This window comes from Muntiacus reevesi, chromosome 13 (genome assembly GCF_963930625.1).
Source record: "Muntiacus reevesi chromosome 13, mMunRee1.1, whole genome shotgun sequence".
Lineage (NCBI taxonomy): Eukaryota > Metazoa > Chordata > Mammalia > Artiodactyla > Cervidae > Muntiacus > Muntiacus reevesi.
In genome coordinates, this window is record NC_089261.1 from 65,310,060 (window position 1) to 65,336,492 (window position 26,433).

General features: G+C 43.4%; 1 protein-coding gene across 7 annotated transcripts in view; it reads left to right on the top strand.

Annotated features, from left to right (window-relative positions):
- ARFIP1 (ADP ribosylation factor interacting protein 1) overlaps positions 1-26,433 on the top strand; it is a 138,410-nt gene that overhangs the window by 31,517 nt on the left and 80,460 nt on the right. For all 7 annotated transcript variants that reach the window (XM_065904331.1, XM_065904328.1, XM_065904335.1 and 4 more), the window contains one exon: positions 25,398-25,499. In XM_065904331.1, the coding sequence (XP_065760403.1) occupies positions 25,407-25,499 (93 nt within the window). In that variant the 5' untranslated portion in view covers positions 25,398-25,406. The remainder of the gene's footprint in view (positions 1-25,397; positions 25,500-26,433) is intronic.

The following is a 26,433-nucleotide window of genomic DNA, read 5'->3' on the forward strand; positions in this document are numbered from 1 at the left end:
AGTTTATTTTTGTCGTGAAGACCAGTTTTGGAAAATTGGTAAACTTTATTTGCTGCTGGGTCGTAGAGCCGCAAGTCAGTCCTTGCTCGTAGGTGGGCGTTACATTCAGGACCAGACGCCTGTCACCACCAGACTGGTGTGGTCGGTCTCCCTAGGGGTGGAGTTGGGGCTTTCAAGAAAAGCAGATCCTCTGCCATTAGAGGTGGTAGGATGGAATTTCACCCTATAAAAAGCTGACTTTATTGAGGTAAACTTTGCCTGTGATAAAATGTGTTCATTTAAAATGCACAGTTGGATGAGTTTTGGCAAGTGTATAGATTGGGGAAACTGTCACCTCAGTCAAGATACAGAAGAGTTTCTCGCGCCCTTTTGCAGCCAGCCCTCCTGTGTGCACCCTCCCCCTGGGCGAGAGCTGCTCGGTCCTGGTGCATTAGTTTCATGTGCTCTGTGTGTGCTCAGGTGTTCAGTTGTGGCCCACTCTCTGTGACACTGTGGACTGTAGCCCTCCAGGCTCCGCTATCCATGGGATCTTCCAGGCAAAAACACTGGAGGGGGCTGCCTTTTCCTTCTCCAGAGGATCTTCCCAGCCCCAAGGTTGAACCCCCATCTCTTGTATCTCCTATGCTGGCAGGTGGATTCTTTACCACTGGGCCGCCTGGGAAGCCCTTCTTCATCTACAAAAATGAGAATTTTGTGTTCTACAGTTCTGGTATGTATTTTTGTGTGTCTGGATTTTTGGCTCAGAATACTGAGATTTAAACAACAGCTATTGCATACATCAGTAATTCACTCATTTTTATTGCTGAGAAATATTCCACTATAAGTATAATTTGTTTATCCATTAACCTTTTTGATGGACATTTTTTTCTTCTCATTTTGGGCTCTTATAAGTAAGCCTGCTATGAATATACATATACAAGTCTCTTTGGGATGCTTCTTTTTATTTTTCTGGTAAATGCTTAGGTATAGAATGACTGAGTTATTTGATCAAGTGTATGTTTAATTTCATAAGAAATTGCTAAATGAAGTGGTTTTTTACATTTCCTCCAGCAGTGTATTGGAGAAGGAAATGGCAACCCACTCCAATATTCTTGCCTGGAGAGTGGACAGAGGAGCCTGGCAGACTAGAGTCTATGGGGTCACAAGGAGTCGGACACGACTTAGCAACTAAACCACCAGCAGTGTATGCAAGTTCCAGTACTACCCTTTGACCAGTACTTGGTACTGTCAGCCTTTTTGAACTTCAGCTCTTGCATTGGGTGTATGCTTGTCTCTCTTGTGGCTTTAAATGTATTTCCTTGATGATTAGTGATGTTAAACATCTTCCATGCACTTACCGTTTATTTGTTTTCTTTAGTGAGGTGCCTGTTAAAGTTTTGTCCATATTTTATTTGGGTTGTTTGTCTTCTTATTGAATTTTACTTATTTAAATAAGACATATATATTTTTTAAGTGGGGCTTCCCTGGTGGCTCAGTGGTAAGGAATCTGCCTGCCAATGCAGGAGACTCAGGTTCAATCCCTGGGTTGGGAAGATCTCCTGAAGAAGGAAATGGCAACCCACTCCAGTATTCTTGCCTGGGAAATCCCATGGACAGAGGAGCCTGGTGAGCTATGGTCCATGAGGTCGCAAAAGAATCCAACATGACTGAGCAACTAAACAACAGCTTATTTTGAATACCAGTTGTCTTTCAGATACATACGTTGCATCTATTTTCTCCCAATCTGTAGCTCATCTTTTCATCTTTTAAATGGTGTCATTTTGAAAAGAAATTTTTAATTTTGATGAAGTCCATACTATCAGTGTTTCTCTTATTGTTTGTTTTCCATTTCCTAAGAAAATATTTGCCTACTCCAAAGTCATTGTGAAGTCTACTAGTAAACCTATCAAAAACAGTCTTCATTTCTGTTATAAGTGATTTTTATCTCTAGCATTTCTTTTTGGTTCTTTTTTAGTGTTTATACATCTCTGTTTGCATTGTCCAGCTGTTCATGCATGCTGTCTGCTTTATCCATTACAGCCGTCTGAGCCACCAGGGAAGCCCATATTACTCATAGTTGTTTTAAGTTCCTGGTCTGGTAATTCCAACATCTGTGCCATTTCTGATTGTGATGTTTGCTTTGTGACTTCAGATTGTGTTTTTTGCCTTTTGTAGACCTTGTAGTTTTTACTTGTTAATCAGACATGATGTATCAGGTAAAAGGACCTGCTATAAATGTGGGCCATGAAGGGTCCTAGGAGGAGGGGAGCATTGTATATCCTATGATTAGGTGCCAGTCTTTTAGTGAGCCTGTGCCTCTGGATTGTGAAATTCTCAAGTGTTTCTCAGTTTTTCTCTCCTCTGCTTAGGTGGCACAGAATAGCTGGAATGTGCTGGGTGTGGCTGTTCCCTGCTCAGGTCTGTTAGCTGCTGGTTATACCCAAGCAGGCTAGGTTCTGGTTTCTCCTGAGGGTACGCCTAGTTAAGAATGGAGTACTTAGGGACCTCCCTGGTGGTGCAGTGGATGAGAATTCTCCTGCCAGTGCTTGGGACTCGGGTTCAGTCCCTGTTCTGGAAGATTCTACCTGCTGTGTGGAGCAGCTCAGCCTGTGAGGCACACTGCTGAAGCCCGCATGCCCTGGAGCCATGCTCTGGAAGAGAGAAGAAGCCACTGCGATGAGGAGCCCCTGTTCTGCGACTAGAGAGAGCCCACATGCAGCAACAAAGACACAGCACAGCCAAAAAAAAAGTGGACTGATGGACTGCTTAGTGTATTTTGTTATGCCCGATGTCCGAATCCCCGAGCGGGAAGAGAGAAGGCTTCCAAGACAATGCAACTCGCAAAAAATGGGAAGTTTATTACTGACTCGAGCCAGGGCCTTCTGCCGCATCCATCACAGTGGTGCACGGTCAGAAAAGCGCTGAGCCCAAGCTGTTACGCAAATTTACAAGATATGCATAAGCGGTTAGTAGCTGGCTTAAGCGGATTGGTTACATGTTTGCAAAGCAATTCTATTGGTACAGACTTTCGCGGGCTTTTTCGAACCTGGGCGTTCGCAGGCTTTTCAGCTCTCTGTTTCTTACTGGGTGCGTATTGATTGGCTGGCTCCAGGTTACCTGATGGGGGTAGGGAATCTTACCATTTTGGGGGAAGCTAAAACTTAGGTCCAGGCTGCCTGTCATGGTATTAACCCTGGCAGCCTCACATTCCCCCCTGTATTCTTGTTCCTGTAGAGGAATCTTTCTCTTCATCCTGGGCTACCATCTGATATTGCTGCCTCAATACCATAATCTGAATGGTATTTAGACGTTCTTTAATAAATGACATTAGCCGGTTTAAAATACAAGGGCCAAATGTAAATGTTAATAATAGCACTATAAGTGGGCCCAGGAGGGTGGAAACTAAGGTGGTCAGCCAGGGGGAGCGTTGAAACCAAGACTCAAACCATCCCTGTTGGGCCTCTTGTTCCCTCTTTCGTTGCGGCAGCCTTTCTCTCACTTTTGCCATAGATTCTCTTACCATTCCTGTATGGTCTGCAGAGAAACAACATTCTTCTCCCAGAGCTGCGCAGACCCCACCCTGTTGGAGAAAAATCAAGTCTAATCCTCTCCTATTCTGCAAGACCACCTCAGACAAGGAAGTCAGAGACTTCTCTAAGTGGCTGATTGATTTTTCTATGCGAGTTATATCTTCATCTGTGGCGGCTCGTAGGGAGGAAAACCCTTGGCCTTGCAGAGATAGTGAAGCTATTCCTGTCCCTGCTCCTGCCAGCCCAAGACTGAACAAGGCTGCCATGGTAATCGCACTGATTGGCTCTCTCTTTTGCCTTAGCAATTCCCGGTCCCAGTGTGAGTACATAACCTCTTCAGAGTGGTATAAGATTTTTGGCATTACAGCAACCAGGACACAGAATTCTTGACTCTGGTTAAAAACCTTCACATTTAAACATGGGGTTAGCCCAGTATGTGAACAAATCCACCAACCCCCAACCTCTGGCACAATCTAATTTTGCCGTGTAAGCGTAGGTTACTAATAGTCTGGGCACAGAGGGGAGTTTTATCACGTGGCACTGTGCCCAAACAGAGTCCCTGTCCCCAAACCTCATTCATTGTGAGGCCAACCTTGCGTTCTTCCCATCGGCATTGGGGTGGGTTCTGGCCTGAAGACAAGTGGTAAGAGACATTGAGGCCTATAGCCTCATAGAAGGGTGGGTGAAGATTATAACAAAGCCAACAGGACTGGGTCGCATTAGCGTTGGTATGGTTTAAGACCGTAAAGGCTGCATTCACTAAGGCCCATAGGGGGTCCTGAATTGTTGAGCTAATGGTAACAGCCAGAGGGCCAGGGGTTTCCGTCAGTTTGCCTTTGAGGCTCGGGGTAGAGGAGATGTTAAATGTTCCTGGCTAGCTTGGTCTGAAGGTGGTTGGCTTGGGGGTCGCCTTGTGCCCCTGTAATGTTTTGACCAGATTGGGACCTAAACTATGTACCTGCACCGGCTCAATAACCTGTTTAATGATTAAAAGCTCGCCTGGGTAGGGGCCGGGCCAATTTACGTGAAGCTGAAAACCCCAAGTCAGTTCTGAGGTCCAGCAGTTTTCTTTTTTCGCCCGTTCCTGGTTAAATTATACTCGTATCTGAGGGCCCTGGTGTCTACGGTCCTTGAAGGTGAAGCTAACTAGATATCTGTTTCCAACATCCCACCTCTGGGGTCCATCACAAGAGGTCACACAACTCCAGCTCCTGCAATAATAGCTTTCTATGCCACCACAGGTTTTTCAGTTATTTTTTACATAGCCCGGGCAAGCCCAGAACCCCAACCTATGGTTTTTTATCCCATCCCTATAGTACTTATCATAGAGACCGTCCTGCTTTGCGAAGAGGCTTGAGAGGTCGAAGTTCAGGTCCGGCCACCAGGTGTTCAGAGGGTGGATTCCTGAGGTCTCATTGAGCAGCTCATGAGTTTGCCCGTCGTTGAGTTGATGGGGGTTATGACTGGTCGCTCCTGGGTCAATGAGAGCTGCCATCAGCAGGAGAATTAGGAGGCCTCCCGGCGGGCGAGTTTCAGTTTCAAAGGATTTGACGGGTGAGGACTCGCCTTCCATTCTGCTCGTGCTTTTTCCTGTTCTTCTGGTGTGGCTTGCCGCACGTGATTGCAGTGAACCCAGGGTCCAGTCCCGTCGACCTTGACAGCAGTAGGAGTGATAAGGAGAACAACATAAGGGCCTTTCCATCTAGGTTCTAATACTTTAGATTGGTGTCGTTTCACCCAAACCCAATCACCTGGGCCAATATTATGTGAGGGGAGGGCCCTCTTGTTTTGGCCCTCATGTATCTCTCGAATCAATTTCTAAACATGGTTATGCACCTTACTTAATGCCATCAGAGTTTGCTGGAATTGTCCCACAGTAGGGGGTGGCAGGCATTTTCCTTCGAAAATAGGATACACAGGAGGGCGTCTTCCATACAGAATCTCAAAAGGAGTAAGATTCAGCTTATAAGGGATGTTATGTGCCGGAAAGAGTGCAAAGGGGAGGAGGGTCACCCAGTCCCCGCCAGTCTCTATTGCCAACTTTGTCAAAGTTTCTTTTAGGGTCTGATTCATTCTCTCAACCTGTCCTGAGCTCTGGGAATTGTATTCGCAATGTAACTTTCATTTTGTCCCCAGAGCTTGGGCCAGCCCTTGTACAATCTGGCTCACAAAGGCAGGTCCGTTATCAGAGCCCATAGTCACTGGCAGCCCATACCTAGGCACTATCTCCTCTAAGATCTTTTTAGCAACCACTATTGCTGTCTCTCCCTTAGTGGGGAAAGCTTCCACCCACCCCGAGAAGGTATCTACCAGAACCAACAGATAGCGGTACCCGTACTTGCCTGGCCTTACCTCAGTGAAATCTATCTCCCAGTGTTGCCCTGGCTTTTCCCCTCGGTACCTCATTCCCGAGTGCTGCTTCTTCTCTGCCCTCATCAGCTGGCACGCTTTGCAGGCTTGAATTATCTCTAGTACAGTTGCATTTTGTCAAGGGAACCTCAGGCAGGCCGTCTGGAGAAGTGTTAGGGTCTTTTTTTCTCCCCAAGTGTGTAGTTGTGTGCAGGTGTTCACACAGGTGATGACCCAGGGTTGCAGGCAGTGTCGGGTGGTTGTTTTGGTCTCGGTACCATCCATCTTGGTCATCCTTCTGGAGGGTGGTATCCTCGTTGATCCAGATGAGATCAGGGAGGGAATATTCGGGAACTGGTGGCAGAGTCCCCATACCAGGAGGTGGAAGTCCCACGGCTAATATGGGGGCAGCATAGTCCCGGCTAGCCACTTCTCGAGCAGCCGCATCAGCGGCACGATTGCCCCGCGCCTTAAGGTCTTCTCCTTTCTGGTGACCGGGGACATATACTATAGCTACTGCCCGGGGTAGTTGGATAGCTTCCAGGAGCCTGCGGATCTCGGGCAGATTTTTGACCTCTTTTCCCTCAGCTGTCCAAAATCCCCTTTCTTGGTATATGGGACCTTGAATATGGTCAGTGCTGAAAGCATATCGGCTGTCAGTATAAATGGTGACTCTCTTCCCTTTGGCTTGCTCTAGAGCCTGTATTAGGGCAATCAATTCTGCTTTTTGTGCAGAAGTGTTTGCGGGAAGTGTCTCAGCCCATATCGTCTGCCTTGGGGGAAGTGTCTCAGCCCATATCGTCTGCCCTGAATCATCAACTATGGCGGCTCCCGCCTTCCTTTGCCCATCTTTTAGATAGCTGCTCCCATCGGTGAACCATACTAGCTCACTGTTGCTTAAGGGAACATCATTTAAGTCTTTTCATGCCTCCAGGGCCTCAGCCAGTATCTCATTGCAATCATGGAGAGGGCGGTCCTTCTCTGGGTTGGGTAGGAGCGTGGCCAGATTTAGGAAGCAAGGGGTCTGAAAACGCACCCGTGGGGCATCGAGCAGCAAGGCCTGGTAGTGTGTCAAGCGGGCATTGGAGATCCACTTACCCAGCGGCTGCTTTAAAACCCCTTCAATGGCATGGAGGTGTAAACCGAGAGTTGCTGTCCATACGTCAACTTGTCAGCGTCGCGGACAGGGAGGGCTGTAGCTGCAATGATGCGAAGGCAAGGGGGCCACCCAGCGGCCACCGGGTCTAATCGCTTCGAAAGGTATGCTACCGGCCGCTTCCATGGTCCCCATTGTTGCGTCAAGGCCCCCTTTCCTATTCCTTGCTTTTCATCTACAAACAGCTGGAATGGCTTATTTGGGTTAGGCAGGGCAAGGGCTGGGGCTTCTAGTAGGGCCTGTCTAAGCGTCTGGAAAGCCTTTTTCATTGGCTCAGTCCAAGTCCAGTTTGGGGTCTCTTTACTTCCCTCATACAAGGGCCGGGCCTTCTCAGTAAACCCCATAATCCACAGTCTGCAATATCTAACAGTCCCCAGAAACTCTCTCACCTGGCGGGGGGTCCTGGGCTCTGGTATCTGCAATATTGTTTCTTTCATGGCCTGAGTTAGCCACCTTTGCCCCTGCCTGATCTTATACCCCAAATAGGTGACCTCTTGCCGGGCTATTTGTGCCTTCTGCGCTAGCGCGATGCCCCAAGATGCCTAGGGTCTGTAAGAGGTCCCCGGTGGTACGGCTGCATGCCTCTGTGGTTCCAGCCAACATGAGGTCATCTACATATTGTAGCAGAATGACCTCTGGGTGGCCAGCCCGATATTCGTAGAGGTCCTCACTCAGAGCCTCATTAAACGAGGTAGGGGAGTTCTTGAACCCCTGTGGGAGACGGGTCCAAGTTAATTGTACTACCGGTTGGCCCTCCCCCTCAGTCCACTCAAAGGCAAATATCTCCTGGCTCTGGGCCGCCAGGGGTAGGCTGAAAAAGGCATCCTTCAAGTCCAACACAGTGTACCAAGTGTACTCAGGCAGTAAACTGCTCAGGAGGGTATATGGGTTAGGGACAGTTGGGTGTATGTCGCTCACCTGTTTGTTGACTTCTCGCAGGTCTTGAGTAGGTCTGTAATTTGTCCCCCCTGGCTTCTTGACCGGCAGTAAGGGGGTGTTCCAAGGGGATTGGCATCGCCTGAGAATTCTGGCATCCATGAGACGTCGAATGTGGGGAGTGATCCCCTGCCGAGCTTCCTGGCTCATGGGGTACTGTTTCACCCTCACAGGAACTGCCTCGGCCTTTAGCTCGATGACGACTGGATGTCTCTGTTTGGCTAGTCCCATTCCTGCCGTTTCTGCCCAGGCCAATGGGTATTTATGGACCCACGGTTGTACATCTAGTGCTATGGTCTCTGAGGGCTTAGGCGCAAAAAGTCTGTATTTATCTCTTAAGGCTAGGGACAAGACATGTATCAGTTGTCCCAGTCCATCCGTGACTGACATTCCCCCAGGGTCAAAATGGATCTGAGCATTAACTTTAGTCAACAAGTCTCTTCCAAGTAGAGGGGCTGGGCATTCTGGTATCACCAAAAACGAATGGAACACCTGGTGGGTCCCCAGATTTACTTTCCGTTCTGTGGTCCAACAATATCTTTTTGTCCCCGTGGCTCCTTGCACTAAGCTGGTTTTCTTAGACATTGGTCCCAGTTTTTTATTTAAAACAGAGTGTTGGGCGCCAGTATCTACCATGAAGCCAACGGGTTTCCCCTCCACATGTATGGTTACCCAGGACTCGGGGAGGGGTGCCGAGTCTTGACTCCCCTAGTCACTGTCTTCTCCCGCATATAGAACTCGAGTTCCAGGGGAAATTTTCTCTCTTTGGGTCATTCCTCTCTTTGAGTCCCTCTTAGGGCACTCGTTTTTCCAGTGCCTCTGTTCTTTGCAGTAGGCACACTGATCCTTCTTTAGGGCCTGCCTTTTTGGTTTTTCTTTTCCTCCCGTCCGGGGGTCTCGAGGTTCCCTCAATTCTGTTCCGGCCTTTATCCCCGCAAAAAGAATCTGGGCTAGCTCCCTCTGGTTCTTCCGGTTTTCCCTCGCCCTATGTTCCCTATCTTCTTTCCTGATCTTCTCAGCTAATTCCCTTTCCTCCCGTCAAATTCGTTCTTCCCTTTCTTCTGGGGTCTCCCTATTATTAAATACCTTTTCAACTACTTTCAGTAAATCCTGTATTGTCTGTTCTCCCAATCCCTCTTCCTTTTGTAATTTCTTCCTAATATCTGGGGCTGCCTGATTTACAAATGCTAACAGAACTGCAGCGCGTGACTCCTCAGCCTGGGGGTCCATAGGTGTATATTGCCTGAAAGCTTCCATCAGCCTCTCTAGGAAGGCTGTTGGGCTCTCAGTGGGCTCTTGCCTTACTAGATTTACCTTTGCCAGATTCGTCGGCTTTCTTGCTGCAGCCCGCAGGCCAGCCATTAGAGTCTGGCGGTACACTCGGAGATGCTCCCTACCCTCCACCCGCTCAAAATCCCAGTTAGGCCGCAACAGAGGAAACCCCTCGTCCACGAGATGAGGCTGGGCGGTTGGTCTCCCGTCAGCCCCCAGGACCCTTTTCTGTGCCTCTACCAGGATTCGCTCCCGTTCTTCCGTGGTGAAGAGCACCTGCAACAGCTGCTGACAATCGTCCCAGGTGGGGTTATGAGTGAACAAAATGGAATCTAAGAGGTCAATGAGGCCTTGGGGTTTCTCTGAGAAAGGAGGGTTCTGGGTTTTCCAATTGTACAGGTCACTCGTGGAAAAGGGCCAGTACTGATAGGTTCGCTCTCCGTCCGGGTTAGCTAGTCCCACTCGGACGGGGAGCGCCTGAACAGTGGATGAAGGTAACTCTGGGTCCCCAGGGTCTTGCTTACCTTTATCTCTCCTAGTTTTCCCCCGGGTCCCCGATGCCGGTCCCCCCTCATGGTCGGTTCCCGTTGGCCCTCTTAAACCTCTCGGTTCACCCGTGGGAGCTTCTCTCCTCGGAGGGGGTTGCGAGGAGGGCACGTATGGCGGAGGCCTTATCTCCGTTTCTAGATCTATCAGGTTTGGATAAGATGATTCCTGAAGGACTGGTTTTGGGTCCTCTTTCTTTTTGGTTTCCTCCGGGGGGGTCTCCATCACCAGGACCTTTGAATTGGAGGAACTAGGAAGTGTGTGAACAAAAGATTTTAACCATTTAGGCGGATTTTCCACTAGATCCTGCCAGACCTTGACATAGGGTACCTGACTCGGATGGCCCCAGGGATCAGGAGCCATAATCTTCTCCTTCACAGCCTGTATGATGGACGGTTGAAAGGTGCCTTCCGGAGGCCATCCAACCCGAAAGGCAGGGCACTCTGCAGAACAAAAAGTTATTAATTTACTTTTTTTGACTAGCAAAGACAAGTTATGGGTCCTGGCTCTAACATCCGAAAAATGGTCAGTCATGAGAGAAAGTGGGGTAGATTCTCTCTGACCCATGGTCAAAGAATAAATGGTAAGGAAGAAAGAGAGAGGAAGTCACTGGGAACGACCACCAAAAATCCTACCGGGAGTGGTGGCAGCCAAGAGGTTGGGCTTATGGTATGCTTTTGGAACTGTTTATGTGCCTACGTCGTTGCACGGAAGTTTTCTTGCTGTGGGCGGGCACCCTAGGGGTTTCTAGCCCGTTCCGTGACCCCCTTATCCTCTCATGGGAGTCTTCAAGTGGCAGGCGCCCTAATGGCCTTTAAATGCCTGACCCGTGCCCACAAGAATTTTAGGCCACGTCCTCAGTTAGGGATGTTAAAGGAGAGTTTCACCCGGTCGGGCTCTAATTACTGAGGCTCACTTATTGTAGGGCCTTCAGAGTCCGCCAGAGTGTAGCCCTGGCCAGGATTCATCAATTGCCCCCACAACCGTTCGCCTGTTCACTGAAACTCCCGAAAAGAAAAGGAGTTAAGGGCAGATCAGAGAAGAAGAGAAGGAGAATAAGTCAGAAGAGAAAAGAACGATGCCGCAGAAGAGAACGAGAATAGAGACAATGCCGGCACACACAAAAACACGGAGAGCTGAAGACAAACACACGGACAAACAAACGTCGGCCGACGACGACACAGCGCTGGGTTTTCGGGCCCCCTGAATTTTCTTGCCTCCCGGTAGCAGATTCACCTTACCGAATGGCGTCCGCTGTTCACCAGACTTGGGGTCAGGAGAGGAACTTTCTTTCCCGCGGAGTCGGCTGCCTCCCAGCGCGTCCGCTGGCCTCAGCTTTATGCCGGCTGGCCCCCCTTTATAGAAAGCCTTCCTGCAGAGTTGGCTGCTTCCCAGCGCGTCCACTGGCCTCGGCCTTACGCCGGCTAGTCCCCCTTTATAGAAAGCCTTCCTTCTGTGCCAGATACCCTCCTGCTCCCCAGCAGGGCCTTGGATTTACTCTGGTCTTTCCTGAGCACTGGTGTTATTATTTATCCTTCCCCTTTATCCTGTAAGCGTTCTCTTTTCCCGATCAAGGGATCCCGGACGAGCCCCCAAATGTTATGCCCGATGTCCGAATCCCCGAGCGGGAAGAGAGAAGGCTTCCAAGACAGTGCAACTCGCAAAAAAAGGGAGGTTTATTACTGACTCGAGCCAGGGCCTTCTGCCGCATCCATCACAGTGGTGCAGGGTCAGAAAAGCGCTGAGCCCAAGCTGTTACGCAAATTTACAAGATATGCATAAGCGGTTAGTAGCTGGCTTAAGCGGATTGGTTACATGTTTGCAAAGCAATTCTATTGGTACAGACTTTCGCGGGCTTTTTCAAACCTGGGCGTTCGCGGGCTTTTCAGCTCTCCCTTTGTTTCTTACTGGGTGCATATTGATTGGCTGGCTCCAGGTTACCTGATGGGGGTAGGGAATTTTACCATTTTGGGGGAAGCTAAAACTTAGGTCCAGGCTGCCTGTCATGGTATTAACCCTGGCAGCCTCACATATTTCACTGTGGTTCCAATTCTTACCACTTGCTGGAAAGATGAGGGAGTTTTTCTGTGATATTTACTGGGGTAAACTGGTCCTGCTCTTGAAAGCAACACTAAATATTGTGGGGCCTTGCTTTTGACTGGGTTCCTCTGGAGTCTTTAACTCTCAAGAGTTGTCCATGCTGAGGCTCTAGCAACTCATTGATTACAGTTCAGATTTTCCTACCACAGCACTGGTTACTGAGGCGGTTTCCACTGGTTTTGTTCTAGTAAGTCATGACCCTTTACATTTGCCTCCCTCCAACTTTGTACCCCATGTCCTCCCCTCTTCTATGAATCCAAGAAGACTTGTTGATTTTTTTAGTGTGTTCAGCATATTTGTTAGAATAAGATGGTGATTTCCAAGCTCCTTACAATGCAGAAACGAAAGCAGAAGTCCCCACCCCAAGATAATGACTGTCCTGCCTACCATCATCATACCTTATTGGTTTTCTTTTTGAATCGAATCATATAGTATATACTCTTTGGGTCTGGCTGCGGTGGTTCAACGTGGTCTGTAAGAATATTTTCTGTTTTTAATAGCAGCAGTACTATTTTATTGCTGTGTAGTATAGTGTTCCATTGTTTGATTATACTACAGTTTCTTAATCTGTTCTACGGTTGATGGACATTTGAGTTTCCAGTTTTAAGCTGTATTATGGATAAAGCTGCTGTGAATAGTCTTGTACTTGTTTTATGATGGACAGATGCACTATATTTCACGGGTATGTTCGCTAGGAGTAAATTTTCTGGATTGTAGAGTAGGCATATGTTTAATAGTATTGCCAGAAAGTTTTCAAAGTGATTTTGCCAAATTTTACTTGTACGGACAATGTATGAGAACCTACATACTTGCTAACACTTAATTTTGTCAGTCTTTCTAAATTTGGCCATTCTAATGGGTGTTAGTAGTATTCTGATCTGTGGTCTTAATCTGCATGATGAATTAAACTGAATGACAGGGCTGTCCCCGTGACTCAGATGGTAAAGAATCTGCCTGAAATGTGGAAGACCCGGGTTCTTTTCCTGGTTCAGAAAGATCCCCTGGAGAAAGGAATTGCTACCCACTCCAGTATTCTTGCATGGAGAATTCCATGGACAGAGGGGCCTGGTGGGCTACAGTCCACGGGGTCCCAAAGAGTCAGACACAAATGACTTGTAGATCTTAAAGTGCATGCTTATAGGAGTAGTTCTCATTAGCTACACTTTGGAATCACCTGGTGAACTTTTCAAACTTTAAGTTCCCCAGGTAATTCTAAGATGCAGAGAGGGTTGAAAGTCATTGGCGTTTTTGAATGAAACATTCTGTGCCTCTCAGGACTTTGCTGTACCCTTTGGTGAGTGACATGTTTGTCTTTCTCATTGCCCAAGCCAAAAACTGGGTAGGGAGCAGGGAGAAGGCCTGGGTTACCCTACATTTCTCCGCTGCTCTTGATCCCCCACAATCTAGTCACTCTGTAAGGCTCTTTCTTTACCTCCTAAAGAATTCTCAAAAAAGAATTCACCATTTTCTATTCCCACAGCCTTAATGTAGATCTTTATTATTTCTTACTCACACTGTAAAATGCTTCCTAAGTGGTTTTCTACTTCTAGTCTTTCCTTCTTTCCCTTCAGTCTAACTTCCTGTCAGGCTGTTCTCCAAAATAAATTGATCAGATTTGTCTACTTCTCTCTCTATATCTCTTTTAGGAGAAGTTCAGTTCTTGGTCTAGCATTTGTAAAGTCCAATATGATCTCCTACATACTTTTCTAGCCTTCTTGTCATTTTTATTTTTAAAACCTAATTTTGATAAAATTTCATACAAAAAATTAAACTCTTTACCCAGATTCACCATTGTTTTGTCCCATTTACTTTAACATTTTCTCTTTAAATACAGAGTTTCTTCTCTTTTGAACCGTTTGAAAGTGGTTTGCAAACATTATGTCCATTTGTTCCTAAGAACAAGAACTTTCTCTTATATAATCTCAGTACTTTTATCAAAATTAGAAAATTATTAAGGAAATTGATACAGTACTATTATTTAATCCACAGTTGTTCCAATAATATCCTTTACAGCTATTTTTTTTTCCTGTTTTGTGATCCAGTCTATAATATATATTGTATCTAGCTGTCTTTTCTCTTGTCTTCTTTTATCTGCAACAGTTCATCTGCTTTTGTTTTTCTTGAACTTAAGCTTTATCAAGTATAGGAGCCAGGTTTTCTACTTCCTACATCTATTTCCATGATTTTTGATCTTTATCATTTCCTTCCTACATCTTACATTTAATTTGCTCGTTTTCTATTTTCTTAAGGTACAATCTTAGATTGTTGGTTTAAGATCTTCTATTCAGATATAGGCATTTAAAGCTGTAAATTTCTCTCAGCATTGCTTCTTTAGGTGCATCCCACAAATATTGCTGCGGTGCATTTTCATTTTCTTTCTTTTTTTTCTCCCCTCTCCCCTGCATTTTCATTTTCATTCAGTTAAAAAATATTTTCTTTCTCTTGTGATTTCTTCTTTTTCATAATAATGTTTTAGATACATTGTTTAGTTTCCAAATTTGGGGAAGGCCCCTGCATCTCTTGTGTGAGTTGATTGTAATTAAGTTTCTCTGTGGTCGTAGAACATTCTTTATATGGTTTCAGTCTTCTAAAATTTATTGAGTTATATTTTATGGCCTAAAATATGATCTGTTTTTCTGAACACAGCATGTTCACATGAAAATAATATATATTCTGCCATTATTGTTTCCTATTCTGTGAGTGTCAGAGTGGTTGATGGTGTTCAGATTTTACGTGTTTATGCTGGTTTTCTTTGTCTAGTTCTGTCAGTCGCTGTAAGAGTGATGGTAAAGTCTCCCAACTATGATGTGGAGTTCCATTTCTCCTTTTATTTCTGTCAATGTTTGTTTCATTTATTTTGAAGCTCTGTTATTGGAACCAACATACACATTTGTGATTGTTTTGTATTCCTAGTGAATTGATCATTTTATCATTATGAAATATCAGAGTGATACTACCCTCTTTATCTCTGGTAATACTTTTTTAAACTACTAAACTATTTTATCAGATATTATTAATAATAAAACTGTGCCAACTTTCTTAAGCCTACTCTTTGTGTGGTGTATCTTTGTTCATCTATTTATTTTCAATCTGTAATATTTACACCTTTGTCTTTAAAGTGCATCTCTTGTAGATAGAATGTAGTAGGATCGTTAAAAATATGTATATATACACCTGTATTCAGGGAATTCCCTGGTGGTCCAGCGATTAGAGCTCTGCTTTCACTGCCAGCGGTCTGGGTTCAGTCTCAGGCAGGGAACTAAGATCCTGCAAGCCACAGGACGGGGCTTGCGATAATGATTACAGTGTATACATTAAACTTTTCATATTTCACTTACAATTAATAATGTACTGCTTTTCTCTTAAAACAGAAATTTGTAACCTTTTAGGTCTGTATTTCCCTTTTGTTGTTGTTCAGTCATTAAGTCACGCGACCCCATGGACTTCAGCATGCCAGGCTTTCCTGTCACTCATCATCTCCCAAAGTTTGCCCAAGTTCACTACCATTGAATCAATGATGCCATCCAACCATCTTATCCTCTGTTGCCCTCTTCTCCTTCTGCCTTCAATCTTTCCCAGCATCAGGGTCTTTTCCAATGAGTCAGTATTTCCTTACCTCCCTTCTTGTTCTTTGATATACTTGTTTTATATATGTTACATCTGGATACATTGTAAACCACAGAAATGATGTTATCAACATTTGCTTTAAGCAGTTATATGGTTTATAAAGAAACTGAGATGAATCGGTAAAAACAAAATGGTTTTTGTGTTTACCCAGGTAATTACCATTTCATTTCTTTCTCATTCTTTTCTGAACATTCATTTTTTTCTGTCTGGTTTTATTTCCCTTCAGCAGGAGAATTTCATTTAGCATTTTGTATAGTTCAGGTCTGCTGGTGATGAATTCTCTTAGTTTTATTTGGAAATACCCTTAGTACTCTCTGTAATTCCTAATATTTTCCCTGGATATAGAGTTCTAGGTAGACAGCGTTCTTTTTTACCAGTGTTCTACTCTCTTCTGGCATTTACAGTTTTTGATGAGAAATCAGCCATTGGTTGGAATTTTATTTCTGATATTTTTTCCCTCTTGTTGCTTTTGAGGTTACCTCTTTATCTTTAAAAGGTTTGACTGTGATGTACTTTTGTGTTTATTCTGCATGTTTTTCATTAAATATCTTGCATCTATAAATTTTTGTCTTTCATCAGATTTGGAAAAAATTGGGCCATTAGTTCTCTAAATACTTTTTCTGTACCCTTTTCTTTTTAGCATTTTACTTACACATAAGTTGGAATATTTAATACTGTCTTATGGTTCCATGAAGCTTTTCTTTTAGTCTTTGTTTTTGCTCTACTCTCTACCTTGGATAATTTATATTTATTTAGTTTTACTTACTGTTTTGTATGTCATCTTCATTTGGCTAGGTCCATCTAGTGATTTTTTTCTTTGAAAAATTGTGGTTTTCAATTCTATAATAGAATCCATTTGCTTCATTTTTACTGTACTGAGAGAATTCCTATTTTTTTCACTGAGATTTTTGATTCACTGAAAATGTTTCACTTATTTGCAGGTACTGTAGCTTCGTTTGAATCTGTATCAGTTCCAATCTCTGCTTCATATCAGAGCCAGACTAAATTATTTTTCTTTTCTCCTGGGAATCCTGTGTCATTTTCTTGGTTCGTTTTATATCTGGTAATTTTGAGTTATATCCTGAACATTTTGAACGTTGAGATGCGAAGATCAGAGATTCTCTTATTCTTTTCCAGTATCACTTCCTTTGTTTTGGTTGCTAATTTTCTTGGCTGGGCTTGCATTACAAACTCAGTTTCTTGTCTGTGCAGGTACATTGAGGGGTTAGAGGTGTGAGTAGACAGAGTTTGGGGATCCCCTTTCTGGACCTTTCTTTTTCAGTATTACCCCCTTCCTTTTACTTTTGTCAGCTTAACTTTTCCCCAACTGAAAAGGACTAGTTCTCCACTGGGTGCCCTGGCAGCTACTGGGTGCACGGCATGGATAGAATTTAGTTTTTGTCTACAAGCCAAAGAAATGGAAACTTCCTCGCATAGCTCCCTGTCTCCCCTTCAAGCATGCCCTCTCCACTAGAGTGCTTCTCTTTGCTCTCCAGTGCCTTCAAATAATTGCTTTTTAAATTGTGTTCAGCTTTTGCAGTTGTTTTCTGGGCGGGGGGGGGGGGGGGGGGGGGGAGCGGTTAGCATAGTTCCAGAAGCAAAACCCTGCCTTCTTTTTTACCTGTCCTTGGAAGCCGCCTGTTGTGGTTTTTCCTCCTGCCCTGCTTCCCTGCCATCTCTTGTAAGTTTCCTTTGCTAGTTCCTCTCATGTCCGAATACTTAAGTGTCCTAGAACTCACTTTGCTAAGCTCTCTCTTCTATCTACATTGAAAAGTCAAGCCAAACCCGTGCATGTGTGCTCAGTCACTCAGCTGTGTCCGAATCTTTGTGACCATATGGACTGCAGCCCGCCAGCTGCCTCTGTCCATGGATTCTCCAGGCAGGAACACTGGAGTGGGTTGCCATTTCCTCCTTCAAGGGATCTTCCAATCCAGGGATCAAACCCGCGTCTCCTGTGGCTTCTGCATTGGCAGGCAGATTCTTTACCACTGAGCCACGTGGGAGTCCCGAATCCATGCCTAGTCACTTACGTATTTTCTCCCATCCAAGTACTAACCAGGCCCGACCCTGCTTAGCTTCCGAGATCAGACGAGATCGGGCGCGTTCAGGGTGGTATGGCCGTAGACACTTACGTATTTTCTTTGGCTGCTTTGGGCTATGGCATCAGAGTTGACAGCAGAGTTGAGTACTTGTGTAGGCTCACAAAATCCTATAGTGTTTGCCATTTGGCCCTTTATAGAAAATGCTCGCTGACCCCTGATCTAGGTAATCTTATGCAGCCCAGGAATTTAAATGCCATCTACAACACCAGTGACTTATAAATTTCTTATCCCCAACTTCAAGCTCATATACCCAAAAGCCCAGCACCCTTAACTATACAAACCATAATATATCCTACTCTAAACTCTAGCTATTTTTTCTACCTTGTGCTCCACCCTGGGTCTTGCCTAGTTCTGTTAACAGCAATTCCACTTTAACAGCTGCTCAGGCCAGAAACCTTTGCAGTTGTCCTTGACCTCTCTTTTTCCCATCTCTCACACCTGTCTGTAAGGAGTTCCAGTTTGTTCTACTTCAGAATTATGTCTAGAATCTAACCACTTCTTACCTCCTCAGCCACTGTCACCCTACTCCAAGCTACCATTATCTCTTGCCTAGATTATTCCATAAAGTTATTCTCCCTGCTTCTGCCTTTTGCTCACTTCCAGTTTAGTGTACCACAGCAGGAAAAGAGCAGTCCTTAAATGTAAGTCAGATCATTTCACTCTTAAGTTCAGAACCCTTCAGTGGTTTCTCATTTCACTGAGAATAAAATCCAGAATTATTGCTGCTGTCTTCAATGCTTCATGTGTTCTTGCTGCCTCTCTGACGTTTCTTTCTGTTCTCCCGGCCCTGAAACTGTTTCCTGTTCCTGGAGAAGCTGAGCCTGTTTCCACCTCCCTGTCTTTATGTTTACTGTTTCCTCTGCCTGGGGTTCTGTAACCACTTTAGTCTGTGTCTTACAGAAACCTGATGCCTCTTTTTAAGTTTTTCCCTGACCACATAATTTAAAACAGCACTTGCACGAACAAATGTGTTTATATACATGCCCATTAGCATTTAGGACTGCATGATGTGTGTATTTGTTTGTTTGTTTTCCACAACTAGGATATAAGCTCTTGAGGGTAGGAAGTTTTCTCTGTTTGGTTCACCACTCTGTCCTAAGTATCTGACATCCTGCCCAGCACATCAGAGAGCTCAATAAATCAGCTGAATCAATGACTGTATGAATGAACAGTCACCATTCTAGCTAAATTGCTTTACTTGGGTTTTGGAATATATTAGGTTCTATTCTGCTCCTATTAGTCTTTCTATTTCGAATCTCTCCTTTATTGTGTCCCCTTCTGTCATCCTACAAGATCCAGCTTAAGTATCCACCTCTGGTTAAGTTTTCCCTCTGAGTGTTTACTGTATTAAGTGCTTCCCTCAGGTGCTCACAACACTGTATTGTAATTACGTTTTGCCAGTACTTCTAGTTCTTAGAAGCCTAAGGTCTGATTTCTGTTTTATCCCATGCATATTGTGTAGAAGATAGCAAGTACCTGTTGAATCACCAGCTGTTATTAGGAGGCAGAAAGTAAGAGCATATCTTATAATTTTTGGAAGAGTGATAATTATTTAGATAACAAAATCTTAGTCTTTCTGGTTGGATTAGAGATCAAGTATATAGTTAGTGTCTGTGGTGTTTTAGTCACTCAGTCCTATCTGACTCTTGCAACCCCATGGACTGTAGCCTTTCAGGCTCCTCTGTCCATGGGATTCTCTGGCAAGAATACTGGAGTGGGTTGCCATTTCCTTCTTCAGGGGATCGAACCCAGGTCTCCTGCATTGCAGTCAAATTCTTTACCACCTGAGCCATGAGGTTAGTGTCTGTGTATCTCTTATTTGCAGGAAGTAGAAACTTAACTCCAGTAGCCTCAGCTAATCTGGATATATTGTAAGGATGCAGTGGCAGTGAAGAAAATAGCGATCTCAAAAGTATCCAAGATGCTGAGACCCTTCCATGGAAAAGGGAAAGTCTCTTTAACAAATGGTGCTGGGAAAACTGGATACCAACATGCAAGCTGGACCCTGTCTTATACCATACACAAATCAGCCCCAAAATGTATCAGAGACCTCAGTGTGAGACCTGTAACTGTAAAACTGAGAAGAAAAGCTTATGATAGTAGATTTGGCAAAGATTTCCTGAACATGACATCAAAAACACTGGCAACAAAAGCAAAAATAGACAAATTGAACTACACCTAAACTAAAACCTTCTTATACATCAAATAATTTTTATACATCAAAACAGATAAACAATCAACAGAGTAAAAAGGTAGCTTACAGAATTGAGAGAGAATATTTACAAATTATACATCTTCTGAGATTAATATCCAGAATATGTAAAAAAACTCCTAGAAGTCAACAAGTAAAACACAAATAACCCAATTAAAATATGGAATAAAGACTTGAATAGACATTTCCTCAAAGATAATACATAAATTGCCAACAAACATATGAAGAAGTGTTCAGCATCACTGATCATTCAGTTCAGTCACTCACTCGTGGCCGACTCTGTGTCTGACCCCATGAACCGCAGCATGCCGGGGCCTCCCTGTCCTTCACCAACTCCCCGAGTCCATCCAAACCCATGTCCATTGAGTCAGTGATGCCATCCAGCCATCTCATCCTCTGTCGTCCCCTTCTCCTCCCGCCCTCAATCTTTCCCAGCATCAGGGTCTTTTCCAATGAGTCAGCTCTTCATATCAGGTGGCCAAAGTATTGGAGTTTCAGCTTCAACATCAGTCCTTCCAGTGAACACCCAGGACTGATCTCTTTTAGGATGGACTGGTTGGATCTCCTTGCTGTCGAAGGGTCTCTCAAGAGTCTTCTCCAACACCACAGTTCAAAAGCATCAATTCTTCAGCACTCAGCTTTCTTTATAGTCCAACTGTCACATCCATACATGACCACTGGAAAAACCATAGCCTTGACGAGACTGACCTTTGTTGACAAAGTAATGTCTCTGCTTTTTAATGTGCTGTCTAGGTTGGTCATAACTTTCCTTCCAAGGAGTAAACGTCTTTTAATTTCATGGCAGCAGTCACCACCTGCAGTGATTTTAGAACCCAACAATATAAAGTCTGTCACTGTTTCCACTGTTTCCCCATCTATTTGACATGAAGTGATGGGACTAGATGCCATGATCTTTGTTTTCTGAATGTTGAGCTTTAAGCCAACTTTTTCATTCTCCTCTTTCACTTTCATCAAGAGGCTCTTTAGTTCCTCTTCACTTTCTGCCATTACGGTGGTGTTATCTGCATATCTGAGGTTATTGATATTTCTCCCAGCAATCTTGATTCTAGCGTGTGCTTCTTCCAGCCCAGCGTTTCTCATGATGTACTCTGCATGAAGTTAAATAAGCAGGGTGACAATATACAACCTTGACATATTCCTTTTCCTATTTGGAACCAGTCTGTTGTTCCATGTCCACTAATCATTAGGGAAATGCAAATCAGAACCACAATGAGATATCTCCTCACACTTGTTAGGATGGTTACTCTTTTAAAAATGTAAATAACAATTATTGGTAAGGATGTGAAGAAACTAGAACCTTTATGCACTGTTGGTAGGAATATAAAATGGTGAAACCGTTATGGAAAATAGTATAGTGTTTCCTAAAAACATTAAAAATAAGCTTGTTACTAGAAGAGTTTGGGGTCTGGCTGTTTGTCACTGAAAAGCCAGTAAACAGGCTAGGTTGGTGAAAAGGAAAGTTTGCTTTTAATTCAGATGCTGGCAACTGGCTGAGAGGATGGACATCTGTCCAAAGGCTGACTCTGCCCTACTGGCAATCAGTTGGGACAAGAGCCTTTATAGACAGAAATGAGGGGAGGGGGCGCCTGCATGCAGAAACAAAACAGTCATGTCTGACACTCATCTTCAGATTGGCCATCGGTGGTCCGACCAGTGTCATCTTGATTGTTTTAGGTACAGTTAATCTTCAGTTCCAAGGTCCATTTGTTCTCATTTCTTTGAGGCCAGTTCTCAGATTTGTGGCTGTTTATGTCGTGAGAAGTCTGGTCATCATATGGCTAGCTTTTTTGACTTGGGATTTCAGTATCTATAGGATAGCTCACACGATATGGCTCAGGATATCATCTCTAGTCCTTTAGAAGGAACTAAGAGTCCTTGACTGTGCTTAATGACTACATTATTATTATTATTGTTCTCCCTTGACTGTTTTTCTTTGTTTCTGGATTTCTTGTTTCTCTGATTAAGCTTATTTTTCAACTGAAGTTTTCCACAGACAAAAGGCAGACAAAGGACATGGGACGGAGGGGCAAGGACCACAGGGTCCTGCTCTGTTTCTGAGTTACCATGTGGTCTAGCAGTCCCACTTTGGGGTATGTTTCCAGAAGAATTGAAAGCGAGATCTTGAAGAGCTACATCCACACCCATGTTCATAGCAGCAATAACAGCACTATTCATAATAGCTAAGAAATGGAAGCAACCTAAATGTCCAGCAGTGAACTGAAATAAATGTGGTAAATACATGCAATGGACATCAACCTGAGCAAACTCTGGGAGATAGATGGTGGAGGACATGGAAGCCTGACATGCTGCAGTCCATGGGGTTGCAGAGTCAAATACGACTTAGCAACTTAACTACAACAGTATATGCGGCGGATTATTATTCAACCTTAAAAAGAAAGGAAATTTTGACACATGTCCAGTATGGATGAATCTTGAGGACATCATGTAAAGAAGTAAGCCAGTCACAAAGTCAAATACTATATGATTGCGTTGATGTGAGGTATCTAGAGCAATCCAGCTCACAGAAACAGAAAGTAGAATGATGCTTACCAAGGGTTGTAGGGGAGTTGGAGGATGATGGAAACGGAGTCCTTATTCAGTGGTATAAAGTTTCAGTTCTGCAACATGGAAAAATTCTGGAGATTGATTACACAACAGTGTAAATATCTGTAACCCTGCTGAACTATGCATTTAAAAATGGTTATAAAAGGGTAAATTTTATGTTATGCATTTCTTACCACAATAAAAAAGAATATAAAAGCAAGGTTTATTATGATTATAAGGTCATAATTTAGAAACAAAAGATCTAGACACAGATAACACTTTGTCAGCAAACTTGCACAAGTTTGCTAACACTTGTCAAGTAGAGTTTGTGAATTTTTAAGCTGTGACTTTTCATTGGTATAATTCTACTCTTTGCTCTTATTGCGCTTTTATTTGTCTTTATTTACCCTAGTTGGTTGATTCACTCAGTATCCCCAGTTCAGACCTTCAGAAAGAGGTTGAATGGCTCAGGAAATTCCTCTTTTCTGTATTGGCAGTGATTTTCTAACCAGGCCCTGTTGTCATACCTGTGAATTGCAAGGCCTTGTGTCAAGGATTCTTCTTTGGCTCAGTCAGTGGCCACCTCTTAACTGGGGACTGTGAAAGAGGCAGTTTCTCTTATTAGAGATCAGTGAACGTCCGCAAATACATGCATTCAGTTCAGTTCACTCACTCCATCGTGTCCGACTCTTGGTGACCCCTGGACTGCAGCACGCCAGGCTTCATACATGCATAAAGGTAGCCAGATATAATTTAAATAAGACATTTCAAATCTTTTTAAAGTAGATACTGCTTTAGAATAATCATAAGGAAGATACAGTGGATGCCATGATGAGGGACTCAGTTACCTGCTTCAGGACCAGGGCCCTCCTTCCAGGAGCAGTGCCTGCTGAGGGCTCATAGCTGAGTCTCTTCAGGAATTGCCTCTGCAAAAGAGAGCTGCAATGTCCACAGTTACACCCCTGTCTAGCAGATAGCTTGCATCTAATGATCGGGTATGGATGTGAGGGTTCAAAGGCCTGGTCCCGTTGCCTTAATTTGGAACAACTTAAAGAGCCTCAGCTTCATGCTCTGTGTAGGATGGGCCGAGCCTTATAACAGCACTGCAGCTCTGTCGAGTCTTACTGCCCTCACTCACGTTAGTGGGGGCTCTACAGTAAGCTTCACGCGTTCAGAGACTTCCCCAGAATCCAGCCTAAAGCAGAGTAATGTTTTGTTTTCCCGCCTTCAACTTTTTGAAATCTTCTCTCTGAAATTTCTTTTTTTCAATTTTCAAGGCTTACATGAGATGTTCAGTTTATTAATTCTGTCACTAGTTTTGAGCCTGTGGAATGATAGACTCTGAAATATGGCATTTTTTAAGCCAGTACTTTTTATAAGATATTTTAAGAATGCAAGGAAGAAAACTAAGTTTTCTGAGAAATATTTATGTGATATTAATAGGATTTGACATTATTATAAAAGTTCTTTTTTCATTGGCTTAACCAATTAGGATTTCAGTTTGACATTTTAAGTCTTTTATTAAAGTTTGTCTTCCTGCAGCGATGTTCATAAGAAGTAACAAACATATGGCTGCATGCTCCATGGGTGGGACCAGGGAGTGAGTGTGGAGCCTAAGTGTAATGATCACTCTTAACACCTTCGTAACTGTGAGTCAGACTTGATGTGACTCATATCCTTTTCATTCAGTAAGCGTTTGTTAAGAACCTCTTGCTTGTCAGACCCTGGGCTAATCTGATGATACAGCGATGGCTCTGACGGTCTCTGTCCTCAGGGACCTGACCTGAGGGAATGTATTAATTTGCTTAGATCTGTATTCTGTTGCCCTGGGGATACAAAGATCTAGAGATAGTCTGTTCAGTTTTGTGTCAGACATTAGGAACATTATTATGTATTAATATAAAATTTGTCATGGTAAAGAAAGAGGTTCGTATAAGGAGTAGAAGTGTAATTAATCTAAAAGAGGATCTGTTGAAAGAACATTTCTAGAGCTGCCAAGAAATAGAAATCTGGCCTAGGAAGACCCTAGGATTTATGTAATCTATAGCTATTCCAAAAGTTTTAGAGGATCCTTAAGAAAAAGGGACAGATACTTAAGTGTCCTAGGTGTTTACTGAAGAGTCCAGTCAGTCTCCCACACTAAATCAGTGGTTCTTTTCCCTAGAGCAGTGACAGCCTTGTTTTTTATATTCTGTACTCTAGTACAGTGCCTTGCACATAACAAGTTTCACTAAGTGTTGGTTAAATTTGTCTGTCTGTGCTAGCTTACTAAGTCGCTTCAGTTTTGTCTGACTCTTGTGACACTATGGCCTGTAGCCCACCAGGCTCCTCTGTCGTTGGGATTCTCCAGACAAGAATACTGGAGTGGGTTGCCATCCCCTTCTTCAGGGGATCTTCCTGATCCAGGGATCGAACCGTGTCTTACCATTAGCACCACCTGGGAAGCCCTTTTAAAGTTTGTCCATACCATTGTTTTTCAAAGTGTGGTCTGTAGATCCAAGAATCTTTCAGGGAGTCTGTAAGGTTACAACTATTTTCAGTAATGTGTATTAGTCACTCAGTCATGTCTGACACTTTGCAACCCCATGGACTATAGCCTGGCAGGCTCCTCTGTCTATGGAATTCTCTAGGCAAGAATAGAAGGATCTTCTCCAGGCGATCTTCCTGAGCCAGGGATCGAATTCAGGTGTCCCGCATTGCAGGCACACTCTTTACCCTCTGAGCTTTCAGGGAAGCCCATTTTCAGTAATACTATGACATTATTTTCATTTAAAAACGTTTTTGTGTCATTTGCCCCCAGGCACCTACAATAAGGTACCTACAATAAGATCAAGAAATCTAAGTTGAATGCAGTTTTAAAAGCCAAATGTGTTTTTATTATATTGGTGTCATGTCTATTATATAAGGATTAGGTAGGCTATAATGGTGGCTTTTGTGTGCTATAAACATGAATATAGTCTTTTAAATATTTGCCTGTTACGATTTGGTGTTACTTATGACTGTTTCTTTCCTCTTTTTTTTAGGAGTCTACCATGGCTCAAGAATCTCCAAAAAATTCAGCAGCAGAAATCCCAGTGACTAGTAATGGGGAAGTTGACGACTCTCATGAACATGGCTTTAATAGGGTAAGAACACTTCTGTCTCTCAATACAAAGAATCATGATAAGCCCTTAGGTGCTGAGATGAAAGTAATAGAGTTTATTCATAATATAGGAATGTGTTCTTAGATTGACTATATTCTGGAATCTAATGTTATTATGGAGGGATGACTAGGTGGGTCATGTTAGTAATTTGTCCAGAATAAGCTTCTGGCCAGTAAAGCATTTAGGCTTTGATGTTACTATCTGTAATTTTATTATATAATCAGAGCAAGAGTGCAGCTAATGATTTTGGCATATAACTTTTTTAAAAAACTACTTCATTCTACTTGTGATAAGAAAAAATATTAACTTATCCTTTAAAATGTTGGTCTCTTTTGTTAGTATATAATTCCTATGTAGGGGCCTCTTCTTTTTGCTGTTTACTTTCTAGAGTGACATATTTGACTCAGTGGAAAATGAAACTTGGAATCTGTTTAATTTCGATGTGTCTCTCATTTGAAATTGAAATTTAATGCATTTAAATGGAAACACCATGGGTTTAGAGATAATGTGGGTTCAAATTTCAGCTATTTCCTATTTCAGCCTTTCCTAGCAATGTAACCTTGGGCAGATATTTACTTATTCTAATCTCTCTAAATGAGAATTTTATTTTTATGGTGATGTTAATATTAAATGAGATTAAAATAAGTAATATGCCTAATATAGTCCTAGAAATGATAGTGATGTTAGTTATTTCTGGAGATATTTCCATTAAACATTCTTTTTTGACATGTGTGTCAAACACTTGACGTGTACAACGTTAAATAACTTTAAAAATACAGTTCATATTCTTGAAAAAGTAATGGTTGAAAGATACTTGAATTATTTTACAGCTTAAATTGAACTCTTACTACATGCATTTGAGAATAAAATTCTTTGTTTTAGTTTAACAGAAGATAATATTTTATTTTTAATTTTT